Source organism: Micropterus dolomieu, linkage group LG10 (assembly GCF_021292245.1).
Source record: "Micropterus dolomieu isolate WLL.071019.BEF.003 ecotype Adirondacks linkage group LG10, ASM2129224v1, whole genome shotgun sequence".
Classification (NCBI taxonomy): Eukaryota; Metazoa; Chordata; class Actinopteri; order Centrarchiformes; family Centrarchidae; genus Micropterus; species Micropterus dolomieu.
The window spans coordinates 15,338,977-15,351,744 of NC_060159.1; the positions used below are offsets into that span (position 1 = coordinate 15,338,977).

At 38.4% G+C, this 12,768-nt stretch overlaps 2 protein-coding genes across 3 annotated transcripts in view; one reads left to right on the top strand and one right to left on the bottom strand.

Moving 5' to 3' along the window:
- Positions 1-5,867: 5,867 nt before the first annotated feature.
- ccdc167 (coiled-coil domain containing 167) lies at positions 5,868-8,094 on the bottom strand. Its single transcript, XM_046061242.1, has 4 exons — positions 7,825-8,094; positions 7,510-7,604; positions 7,305-7,357; positions 5,868-6,921 (listed from the first exon to the last, which is right to left on the bottom strand). Exons 1-4 carry the CDS (start codon positions 7,873-7,875, stop codon positions 6,806-6,808), a joined length of 315 nt encoding a protein of 104 aa, XP_045917198.1. The 5' UTR covers positions 7,876-8,094; the 3' UTR covers positions 5,868-6,805.
- kif25 (kinesin family member 25) overlaps positions 7,582-12,768 on the top strand; it is a 17,672-nt gene continuing 12,485 nt past the window's right edge. The window contains exon 1 of one of the 2 annotated variants that reach the window (XM_046061240.1): positions 7,582-7,650. The gene's annotated coding sequence lies outside the window, so the exon portion shown is untranslated. Of the gene's footprint in view, positions 7,651-8,240; positions 8,359-12,768 lie in introns of those variants that run through there. The other variant, XM_046061239.1, reaches the window with a different exon arrangement.

Here is a 12,768-nt window from a genome sequence, read left to right on the forward strand (position 1 = left end):
AAGAGTTGTTTAATCATAGACTCAAATGCAATCGGACTTCTTTTTGCAACCAGTGAAGTCGCCCCCTGCTGCACATTAAAAAGAATGCAGGTTTAAGGCACTTCTGCATTGGCTTTACTTTTCAGACACTGATGTTGCCTCTTGCTTTGGAGGAAATGAAGACACAACTTTTTACTTTTTTGCTTGCCCCCACACTTTTATTTATTTATTATTTATTTATCTATTGACATCACTACACCCTGATTTCATTAGCATGATTTACATTTCAGCGGTGTCAGGTATCTAATTCTATCTAACTCTCAGCTAAAAATCCAAACTATAACAACAGCTTATTTCTTAAAGAAAAAGCCATTAAATATATTTATAAAGTCTCTGTCATTTCTTCTCAACAGCAAAGTGGACTATTTATTGTTGCACAGGTTAATATTAACAACACTGAAATTTGCCTGCAACCCTTCACTTTGATATTAAAATCATTAGACTAAATAGGCGCTGGTAGTGTTTGAATTATGTAATGCTTGATTACTGCAAACCATAGCAGCTTTTCAGGCAAAGTACACAGTTGAATGATTCTCTCATTAATAACATTAATCACAGTGGTGTAGCAAATGCTCTCCATAGTAACATTACTACTACTCAGTTTGATGTAAAAGGCTTTGGTGTTATTGATTTTGTAATCACACAAATTACCGTGTTTTGCTTCCCTCCTGGGTTGTCATTTCATATTCATATGAAGGAGGTGTCGCTGGAATGTTTCTGATACAGATGGTAGAAGAAAATAAAGACAAAAAATATCAATAGTGACATTCATTTCTGATCTTGCTCCCCATGGAGAGCGCAGCGGTCTCCAGGGATATCCACAGAAGCACAGATTCAAACACACACTTTATCTCTTGGAAAAGCAGAGACAAGTCCACATCTGCTACATAAAATCTGCTTTGCAATGAAAGCTATCGTCATTTGCCTTCGGCCCTGTGCCTGTGGCCTGTTCAAACACATTGTGTGTGTGTGTGTGTGTGTGTGTGTGTGTGTGAATGTATTTAGGAGAGAGAGAGAGACCTAAACCAGGCCCTGGGAACATTAACTCCTCTCCCCCTGTGTGACGTGGTGACTGAGTGTGAGGCACATTTTTCAAGGTACAATGAGTTTTATAAGTGTGTGGACAGCACCATGCTGTTTAAAGGTTTTCGCTTTGTAATCGCATTAATTATGTTTACTTTAGAAGTTAAACAACAAATAAAAAGGGCAGGATGTTGATGTATTTATAGAAAGTTTTTACCCCATTTCAAAGTGATTTCTGGCCAGATTTAAATTCTGTCTAATGATGTCGTGACTTTTTGATCAAATTGTTTTAGTTTGGAAAACCACAATACATTGTTGTCTGAAACCCATGAACATCGCCATGAACATTGCCAGTTGTATTGGTGCATAAGCTCTAAATAAATATGCGATATGTAAATGTGGGTGAATAAGTAAACAAGACACTGCATTATCAACGTACTTGATCAACCAACCCCAAGAAAAGCATTTTCTTAACATAGATGAACAGTTCTCTGTGCTTATGTTCATTTTTTTATATTCTTCAGGTTAACTGTTTATTCCACAAATTAAAATGAATAATTGAGTTGGATATGAATTTTCATGTGAATACAGTTACCTATACAGTCCTTTAATTCACAGTTTCACTTTGATTTACCTATTTGAGATTTTGGTGCCTTTCCTTAACCTGACAAATGATTGTGAAATCCTATAAAAAATCCTAAAGCTTCATAATACAGTTTGACATAATAATCATAATGAGACATTTTAACCACAATACAATGTGACCTGTCAGCTCTGTACAGGACATGCTGTTTTGCCAGGTAAATGGACAAGGGTCAACAGGAGGTTAATACCTGTATCTGTAGATTAACTCCTGGTCTTTCTGAATGGTCCTTGCAGACTATAGGTGACTATTATATTGTTACTCACACTTTAAAGTGTAAAAGAGGGAGGGAATTAAAGTCTCCTGTCATATTCTACAACAATTATTTGAAGTTTGTCATGTTTCATTACTGAAAGAGAGGAGTTTCTTTTGGATTCCATGTTATTAGAAGAACTGTGTATGCCTGTGCGTGTGGTGAGATATTTAGGAGAAAATCACAGTAGGAAGTAGCCAATAAAAGACTCTCTGGCTTAATTTGGATCTTTTTATTTCCTATTTTGCCTCAATTTCTCCAACCAGGTCGAATTGACCAAAACATAATTCAGTTATTTAAACATGCCAGGGGCCCAGCTATGCTTAAATTATTATTATTTTTTTTAAGTTCATTAAAACAACTCAGGCAAGGAGAGAAAGTATGATATTGAGTGAAATGTCTTTATTCTTCCCCAAGTAAAACAGGTCAGTTTGACCTGGAAGATAATAAGAAGCTTAAGAAGGCAGACAAAACTGCTGAAGTGGAACGTGCCAGTTCTGTAAAGCTCTGGTGCACAACTGAATGTCGCTGCAGCCAGTTCACTTCCTGGCTAGTACTTCTCCATTACTCACACCTTCATTCAGCCTCATTACCTGCCATCAGCTTACCTTGTCTGACACTCTCCCCCATGTCACCCATCACGCTCCTGTGTTCCCGCTCTACTTGACTCTGCTCTCATCTTCTTTTTAAGAGAAACTCTTATTTACGTATTTGGAAATTCATCATCACTCTGACTACAGTGATGATGACTAATGTATAAATTAGGTGCGGAGGGGATAAATTGGGCCATGACCAGCCTAAGGACTCAGAAATATGACTTATTATCTGGGCATGGTGACTTAACTACTTACTATTAGTTGCTTTTAATACTGGCAATTTCAAAGAAATAAGCTTAAGATACTTTTACACGGCACTCAGAATGAGAGGTGTGTTAATGCATAAAATGCATTATGTAAATGCATCAAGAGCATGAGAGCAAAAATGATTTGATTCCAAAAATATAGATGTACTGAGCCAAAGTGATGTGTCATGGTTTGAAGGTAAGTATGAGAGTGAGATTATCGGAATTGTGGAGTTCACTACATATTTTGTTATGCTGTGTGTGTTCTGTTTATGTATATTTATTTTTTGTTTTATTTCACATTTGCTTCAGCAATCTAAATGTGAAAGTTTAAAGACAACAAAACTTCATAAATACTCACATCTGCGACACAAGGTCATGTGACCACAAGACAACACATCTGATGTCCATAGATAGTGGTGGTAAAATGTGACATTTACTCAAGTGCATTTACTCAAATACTGTACAATTTTGAGGTTTCTTTACATAAGTTCTTTTTATTTTACGCTTTTACTTCACTACATTTCAGAGGCAAATGCATATTTTGTTCCACTACATTTATCTGACAGGTAATAGTTACTGCTTACTGGTCAAAATAAGATTTTAGACACAATACACATGATTGTCTTGTAAAACATGGCACATTGTTACATGCTGCTTACACATTATTACCTCCAGTAATAATTAATGAAATAATGTATAGGCTAATTAAATAACACTGACAGAGGCCATTCTCCTTCACAATGTGTACTTTTACTTGTGATAACTACATTTTGTTGATTATACTCCTGTACTTTTACTTATGTACTTATACAGAGCTTGTATAAGTACATAATATCTGTATAATATACAGAGAGTATATTTTACATTGTGGAATTGCTACTTTTAGATTACTGTACATAATGCATTGGCACTGCATACACATTTAGTCAGACAGGTATGTGTAGAGAAGTACTCTTTACACAGCATACAAGACATCAATATTAAATTTGAAGTGAAACATGATGAAACATTTGTTTAAAAACTTTATGATGTCATATAGCTCAAGTGAACTGGCCGAAAAGGACAGCAAGGAATAGATGACCAAACAACTGCTGCAAAACTTACATAATGCCATATGACCTGAGTGCAGACACTGAACCTCAACCTGCTGCGGGTGAGCTCAAACATCATTCTCCTTCAGAACCAAAAGAATTCAAAGTGACATCTGGCATTTTGGTGCTCAGACAGACCCTTTCTAAATAACTTGAGGCCACTTAACATGCTGTGTCATGAAAAGCCAAACTGTCCACAAGGCCAGCGTCTGACTGTGTAGGAACACATACTCCAAAATGTTCCTTTAATATATTTTTTGGAAGAGCGATTGATCAAAAGTAAGACTTTTTAAAGTCTTAGATTAACATAAAGTTAATTTAACAGTTGTTTTATTGTAAATGAGCTAACTTCTAAGAGTAAATACATAAAAACACACAAACAAAGTCCAGAATTTAACACTAAACAACAGCATTAATTACCAAAATATTCTGACTAATTTGTGACTTTGTTACGTATTATCTTTGGAGGGCATATTTTAAATGTTTTTAAATGAATATTCAGTGGCTATAATCATCTTTTAAAATCCCACAGAAGTGTTGCATAATGGGCATGTTTACACTTGTTTTATCTGGGGATGAGAGCTTGAGAGCGTGTAGGCGTGCCGTGGACTGTGTTGGTGATAAAAGAGTGTGTAGGTGGGAGGGCAAACAAACAATTATTTGCTGGGCTGTCCTGTAATACATTTAGCTGATATCTGAATTACCACCACAACCAAAGATCTCCCCAGTGAATCTGAAATCAATTCAAGTAAAGTTTCAGTCTGGTTATATTCTCTATTTTCTATTGTCAACAAATCTCATGAAAAGACAAAATGGCATCAATTAATTGATCCATACGAACAAGTGTTATATGTGTGGAAAAAAGATGATACATAAGTCCTCTACATTGTTTCACTAGCTGACATATTTCTTTTATTCTGAGTCATTCTCCCATACAGTGTCCCACTGCTGGAAATAATCACTACTACTATAGCAGGCCAAATGTGTATTAATGTGTTTGAATTGAACATGAACATTTGCTAAAAACTACAGTGCCCAGCTGTTTTAGAAAATACATTTCTATTTTCTATTTACTCATTACTACTACTGATTTTGAGTAGGAAACAATGGGCTTGGGGCTGAGAACCACAGATGGCCTAGCAAAGTTAAGTAAATTAATGCGAGATGAACTCACACATTGTTGGTTTAAGTCTTTTATTGGAGTTGTTATCAGTACATTTTTTTTAATCATTTGCTGCCTTACCTTTAACCTATAATAAAGGAAACAGAGCCCAGAATTGGTAAATAGAGAAGGCTACTGTTACAAAATATCTAAGTTTTAAATACGTCTTGCAGGACAGAAATAAAAGTGATATGACTGAATTGCTGAAAACTGAAAACTGGATCGGTATTAGAACATTGTACTAACTGAATATAATAAGAAACCTGGCACAGGGAATCACTGTAACCCTTTACAATAAATTAACCAAAAAGCTCAAAGGTATCCTTTCATTTTGCGGCCTAGAAGAAGGGTTATCTGACAGAACAGTGAAGAAAGTGTTTCTCAGGCTATAATAGCAACTGATAATGGGATAACAAGTCATTGATTTACTAAGTTCACACACCTCTCCTGCAGTAATTGCATGCCACCGTTTGACCAGGGAAAATAAGTTCTCCAATTAAATCTATTTCAGTGATGAATGGGACTTGGGTCTTCAAAGAGTCATTATAGAAAAAGTGATGAGAATCAATACCAAAAATGACCTCTGACTTCCCCCCAGCACTACTTAATGGTCATGTTTGATGGAAGAATCACACATTTTATTCAAAAATGACGCATCCAATTATGACAAATTAGGGCACCTATTAAAGCTGACACATGTAATGAACTCCACTTGCAAAATAGTCTTTATAAATAAAAATAAATGTTTTTTTATACTAATGCACTGCAGAGAATGAGCCTATGGATAACAGATACAATACATACAACAAATATGCTTTTTAAATTGACGTGTTTAATATCTTCATAAAAACGAAACACATAAATTGACAAATACCAGATCAATTATAACGACCAGACCCAATTCTCATACCCTCATTTTTCATGTAAAAAAAAATTTGTGAACATGTCTGGCATCTTTCAACTTTTATTAGCAGATGGGTACATGGCCAGCATGAGTATCAAAAACAAAAAATACATTCTTTAGGATTTTGCTGTGACGGCAAAACACACTGTACATACCAAATGTATCAAATATTTTCATCTTGCATTATCAAACATAGCTGAAGCATCTCTTTGATATATTGCATAAAATACAGCAATATTACATTGGTTTCTTTGTGGCATAAGGCAAACTTTGTATTTGTTTGTTTTTTGGTGAAAAAATGTTGTACATGAATTCTTCATGTTAAATGTCATATTATACAGTCAGTTATCTACACAGCAAAGAAAAGTATTACCAAAACACATCTAAATTGTGTGCTGTTAAGACAAGACAGCAGACTTCTTTCCCTCTGTGTATTCACAAAAGCCTGTGTAATGTCACAGAGTCCTGCTTGCATTGACATTTGCGAGAAAGCTTCAGAAAGTGAGGGAACTGAGAACTGCGTAAAGAGGAAGAGACAGAAACAGTACGGGAAAATATTTGTGGATTTGCTGACAGAAATTTAAATGAGAAACAAAGTAAAGGCCATAATTAAGGTTAAACCTTTTTATATACAGTCTATGGGTTAAACATGCTGAAAACACCAACTTTGCATTCCAAGAGGCAGTGGTGGAGTTCTGACCGTGCAGCATAAACTCGATAGGATGACCAGAGATCAAGAAAGTGACAATGATGCCATCTAGAGGCATCAATGCAGCTCTAGCCTCATATTTTATCTTATTAACATTGCCCTAATGTTGTTGGTGTTTTTAAGAGCGTTAGTTGGTGTCATGAGTCCTCTTCATTGTAAAAAAGAAAGTAGACGAGACAGATGATGACCAGCAGAGCGACTGATAGCAGCATGTTCTTCCGATTCTCTCCTCTTAATGTCTCCAGCTCCTTGTCTAGAAATAGGAAAACAAAATTGATGTGAAGGCACTGATGTCTGGCAGCATTCAATCTAAAACCTGATGGAAGGAACAAAACCTGCAATTGCTCTGCTGGTGACCGATTGCAGTAATGGCAGAGTCAATTAATGTTTAGTAATAGAATATAAAAACATTAAACAGGGTTTTCATTACGAGTTTGATGGATACTTTTATGACCTTGCTGTTCTCAAGAGTAACTCAGATCACTTATATGACTTTAAATGTAGTGGATAGATGGCTGTGGTTTGAACCGCCAACCCACACCATGACTACTATGTCTATATTGTAAAACATTAAATATATTCTTGTATATGCTTGCAGTGATTTGTACAGTACGAATAATATAGATATAGACTTACCTAACTTTTGCACCCTTTCATTAATGATTGCCAATTCATCTTCCAGTTCCTGCCTGTGGAGCAGAGAGGACGAGACAAGGACAAGCAGTAACATTAGGAGGGTTTTTGTTTTATTTATCATACAGTCTATGAGGTTTTTATCTTGTAAAGTTGAGGTGTTAGAAAATGGCACAATCTCCATCGTCGTCTTCAACCTCCTCCTCACCTTTGCTTGTCAGAGAGCTCCTCTTTCCTGCTCCTGAACTCTGCCCTCTCCAGGTTGTTCTGGCAACGCGCCCGTCGCTCCTCCAAACGGTCGATCTACAATGTTTAACAGAAACAAAACAGCAAAAGCAAGTTCAGCTAGGTTCGACAACTTTGACAGAGATTAGTTAGTTAGCCGACAGGACAGTGAATGGATGAAATGTGTGTAACGTTACGCTGAACGTGAGACAGTGTTAAAGATGCAGTAGCAAGCTAAATAACGTTAGCTAACCTACCTACAGGCGAACTAGCTAAAGACAACGTTCCGACGTCTTACCTCAGTGGCGACACTGGTTTTCTCTCGTCTTTTGTCTTTAAATTTAGCCATTTTTGTTGACAGCCTGGCTGAGATGGAAAACTGTGACTATGCGGAAGTGTTTTTCTTCTTCTTCTGTTCCTTTCCGGCAGACTAGGCACTGTTAGTGCATTGCTGCCTCCCACAGGTGATAAAGACAGTCTTCATTAAAGCTCCCCCTGACCTATATTTTCCAATATAGGCCCGTGGCTTTTAGGAAGTGAAATAGTTCCAAGGCTCTTTCTGTTTGATTAGGACCATCACCCATCAGAGTTTTTACAGATAATAGATCAACTCCCAGAACGTTTAGGCCAATGAATAATAAACTCCTTTCCTCGGCATATCTCGGACAGAACATGATGACATGCTTGACAGACTCCTGTACTCCACAGACTTGGCACTTGCCGTCCCTGTGCTTTCCCACCAGGAACAGCCCACTTGCCAATCCACAATGACCCAGTCTTAATCGGGCCAACTTAATCTGATCCATCCGAGGCAAGATAATTGATTTCCCAGGTTTGACTAATGGTTTTACGTCATAGAACTTTCTCCCGCTGGTGTCTTTACTCCACTCGTGTTGCCATTGTTGTGTCAGTCTTTCCTTAATGATGCTACGGCACTCCAGTCTGTCAAATGGTACCTCCACCTCCACATTTTCCCTACCTAAACTTGCCCTCGCAGCCTCATCAGCAGCCTCATTCCCCTCAACCCCCACATGTGCTGGAACCCACAAGTAACCCACACTACACCCCCGCCTCTCTAATCTATAAACCCTTGTTAAGATCTCCCCAACTAAATCTAACCTAGCCCCTCCTCTTTCTCCCCCTATCGCCATCAAGCCAGATAGTGAGTCAGAACAAATGATGGCTTTCTCCACCCCACTTTCTTCTACCCACCACAAAGCCCATATGATTGCTACCAGTTCAGCTGTAAAGATTGAAAGACCATCAGGCAGTCTATGACACTGTCTAACATGAAACTGGGGAACATATAAACCAAAGCCCACTTTCTTATTCTCAGGGTCTCTAGATCCAGCTGTATAAATATCTATGTAGCTATTCCATAATTTCCTAAGATGCTCCTGTACATAATGTGCAACATTTCCTACACTTCCTTCCTTTATTCAATTTTTAATAGATATGTCTACATCAGCCTCAGGCAATAGCCATTGAGGGATAGATGGCCAGTTGACAGAAGGCACCATTTTCCTTTCATTAAGCTTAAGCTCCTCTGCGTATGTCTTAACAGAATGTAAAACACTATATCTATTAAGCCTACTCTCACCCTTTCTAAACTCCCAACAGTCTGCTAACAAAGAAACTGAAGGAAGAGCTGACCCAAAGCTTTTAATTTTTACGAAATAATTTAATGCCAGTTCTGCACGTCGCAGCCTTAGCGGAACCTCCCCTGCTTCCACTAACAGCGACAGAATCGGCGTTGTCTGGAATGCCCCACTACATATCCTCAAAGCCCTAGATTGAGCCACATCCAAGTTATTAAGCGTGGACCTAGCTGCTGATCCATATGCAAGACACCCATAATCAAAAATTGATCTTATCATAGCTTTATAAATCATCAGCATAAGATTCCTGTCTGCACCCCAAGAACACCCAGCAAAACACCTCAAAATATTAATAACCTTTCCACATTTATTCACCATTCTACATACATGTTCTTTATACGTTAGCTTTTCATCTACCCAGACCCCAAGAAACTTGAAGACCCTGGCTCTCTCAAGAGGTTCCCCATACAACTTAAGACCCAGACTGTCTATATTCCTCTTCCTGCCAAAAACAATATACTTTGTTTTTTTCAATGACAGCCTAAAACCCCACTTATCACTCCAAGCCTGCACCTTATTCAAAGCACACTGCATCTGTTTTTACTTAAGTACTCAGTATAACGGCCTCTTTTCCACATTGCTCCATCATCTGCAAACAAAGATCGCTGAAATCCACTTCCTACCTCATCAAACATATTATTAACCATTACATTGAACAGGTACTGGACTGATGACACGACCCTGCGGAGTCCCATTTTCTACGAACACAGTCAGAAAAGCTCCCTCCTACTCTTACTTGAATACACCGTGACTTCAGAAAGTCCTTAATCCAATTAATCATTCTGCCCCGCATCATACAACTTAATGATTACTCCTTCTTTCCACAGCATATCATAAGCCTTCTCTATATCAAAAAACACACCTACCACCACCTCTTTATTTACAAGGGCTTTCTTGATATCATCATCCAACACTAAAACTGAATCCATAGTACCACGACCAAGTCTGAAACCATTCTGATATGTAGAGAAAAAAAACTTTCTTTTCTAATCTATATACCAACCTGTCAGTAACCATCCTTTCCATAATCTTACAGATAACAGCTGTGAGAGCAATTGGTCTGTATGACCCAGGGTTTTCAGCTTCCTTACCGAGTTTTAAAATCGGCACAATCACTGCGTGTTTCCATTCAGCTGGAATTGATCCTTCCTCGCACACTGTACTAATCAATGCCAATACCTCCTCCAATGCAAAGTCATCCATATGCTGAAAGATCTCATATCCCAATCCATCTCTTCCAGGAGCAGTGTGCCGCCCTCGTCTTATTGACCTTCTTAGTTCATGTATGGAAAAGAACACATTGATTACATCACTGTTGTCATTATTCTTGTTAAGTTTATGCCCTTCCTGCTCAAGCATTAGCTCCCTCCTAATCAAACCTTCACTGCCAACATTCCTATCACTGTGCACTTGCTGGAAACTCCTAACCAACAGATCAGCCTTGTCCTCATTACTTACCACTTCTCTACACCCTTCTACCAAAACAGGAATAGAGAAACCTCTATTCATTCCCGCCATCCGATGAATCATATTCCAAACCTGTTTAACAGTAGTCTCAGAACCTAGAGTGCCACAGAACTTCTGCCAGCTCTCTCTCTTTGCACACTTTATAACCTTTCTAGCCTCAGCGTTGCTTATATTCAACAACAAGGCTCTCAACAGGACATCTGCGAAGCTGCCTATAAGCTCTATTTCTAACCCGCACAGCCTTATCAAAAGCCTGATTCCACCACGGCACTGCTTTCCTCTCTTTCCTCTCACCCTTAATTTTAATGGCTTTTTCTGCTGCTTTCCTCGCGACTCCACAAAGAGAATTACTCCACTCATCAGTGCTACCTTGTCTAACTACATCACCTAAACTTCCTACCAACTGATCTCTAAATTTATCCCAATCTGCTTTCAAAAAATTAAACCCTCTCACCGCTCTCTCCTTCTCCACCTGTAAAACACTACCAAATTCACTAAAAATAGGGAAGTGATCACTCCCTAAGGTGTTAAGTTCCATAGGATACCAACTCCCACACCTAGCAAGTTCACCTGACGCAAAGGTTAAATCAATACATGACAACCTCCCACTATTGACCTGAAACCTAGTCGGTCTACCATCATTTAACACCACCAAATTGTTTTTATCTATAAAATCTTCTATTAAAACCCCATTTCCATCTTTGATTCTGCTGCCCCAAAGAGGATTGTGAGCATTAAAATCTCCTGTCCACACCACTGGAGGTCTCACCTGATCTGTTATTTCATCCAACTTATTCATTTCCAACCGAAGACAAGGATTATAAAAATTCACCAATGAAAACCTACCTGCTGTGCTCCATACCTCAATTGCTACACATTCCAATCCTGAGGTAATATTTAATTGTCTATATTGAACATCTTTTTTAACAAATATTGCACAACCATCTCCAGATGAATTTCTGTCTTTACGTAAACAAATAAAACCTGGCATCACAAAATCTAAAGACGGTTTTAACCATGTCTCCTGAATGCATATTAACTGTGGTTTGTTTTTGCAACCATCCACAAACTTCTTTCATTCCTGTCTATTAGCCATCAAACTCCTGGTATTCCACTGCAGAATACTAAACATTAATAGACTAACTATCAATTTCATCATCATCATCTTCCATTTGGCCTCCATTATTCTTTTCCCTTCTGTCTCTTGAGAACACATATCTATAGAGGGCCGCTGGCTCAACCTCTACAACCCCAAGACTCCTCTCAGCAGCCTCCACCACACTTCTTACAACGTCTGAATTATTCTTAGTCTGCTTCATGTCACACATCACTTCCACAATGAAAGCCAGGAATTTCATCTTACTCACCACCACTGAATCTTCTGTTACATAAGCTACCGGCAGAGGGCATTTGACAGCTTCAGCATAAGACACCCCTTTTTTAGTCTCCCTAAACTGCTGAACCCTCATCGCCTGCTTATATTGTTCACATTCACGATTTCCAGCTACGTGGCCTCCACCACATGAACCACACTTTACCACCTTCTCCTTGCACTCAGAGAACTCGTGTTCTCCTCCACATTTCCCACATCTTCTATTTCCTCTACAAGCAGCCGCAATATGTCCATACCTCTGACACTTAAAACACCTCAAAGGTGGCCTTCTGTATGGCTGCACTTTAAATGACAAGCACCCTAGGAACACTCGTTCTGGAAGGGCTCTTTCCTGAAAAGATAGCACCACAGTTGATGATTCCCGCTTAGCTCCATCACGAAAGATTTTAAGGTCTTTAGACCATACATTTCTTGAGTGAGTCATATATCGTCCGGTGTTCACTCTTAAGGCTCAATATAACATTACAATTCTGACAGTTTCAGTAAAGAGCAGTGATATTTTTAGCTTCTCACACATTCAGTCGGTCCACTATAGGCGACCACACTTTCTCTCGCTGTTTTATTGCTGTATCTGTGTTACTTTTTCTGTTATTTATCATTTTTCTTCACATGTGCTTTTATTCCACGTAAACCTACTCGCTGATGCTCGTTGTCTGCAAAGTATGGTGCACGCATCTTCTCCACTTATGAAACCTAATAACCACAAACTGCTATTCTAATGCAG

Coding starts and splice junctions, on each gene's coding strand:
- ccdc167 (XM_046061242.1), bottom strand. CDS start 7,875: ATGGCTAAATTTAAAGACAAAAGACGAGAGAAAACCAGTGTCGCCACT. Junction 7,358..7,509: donor GAGCTCTCTGACAAGCAAAG/GTGAGGAGGAGG, acceptor TCTGCTCCACAG/GCAGGAACTGGAAGATGAAT. Junction 6,922..7,304: donor TGAAAGGGTGCAAAAGTTAG/GTAAGTCTATAT, acceptor TCCTATTTCTAG/ACAAGGAGCTGGAGACATTA.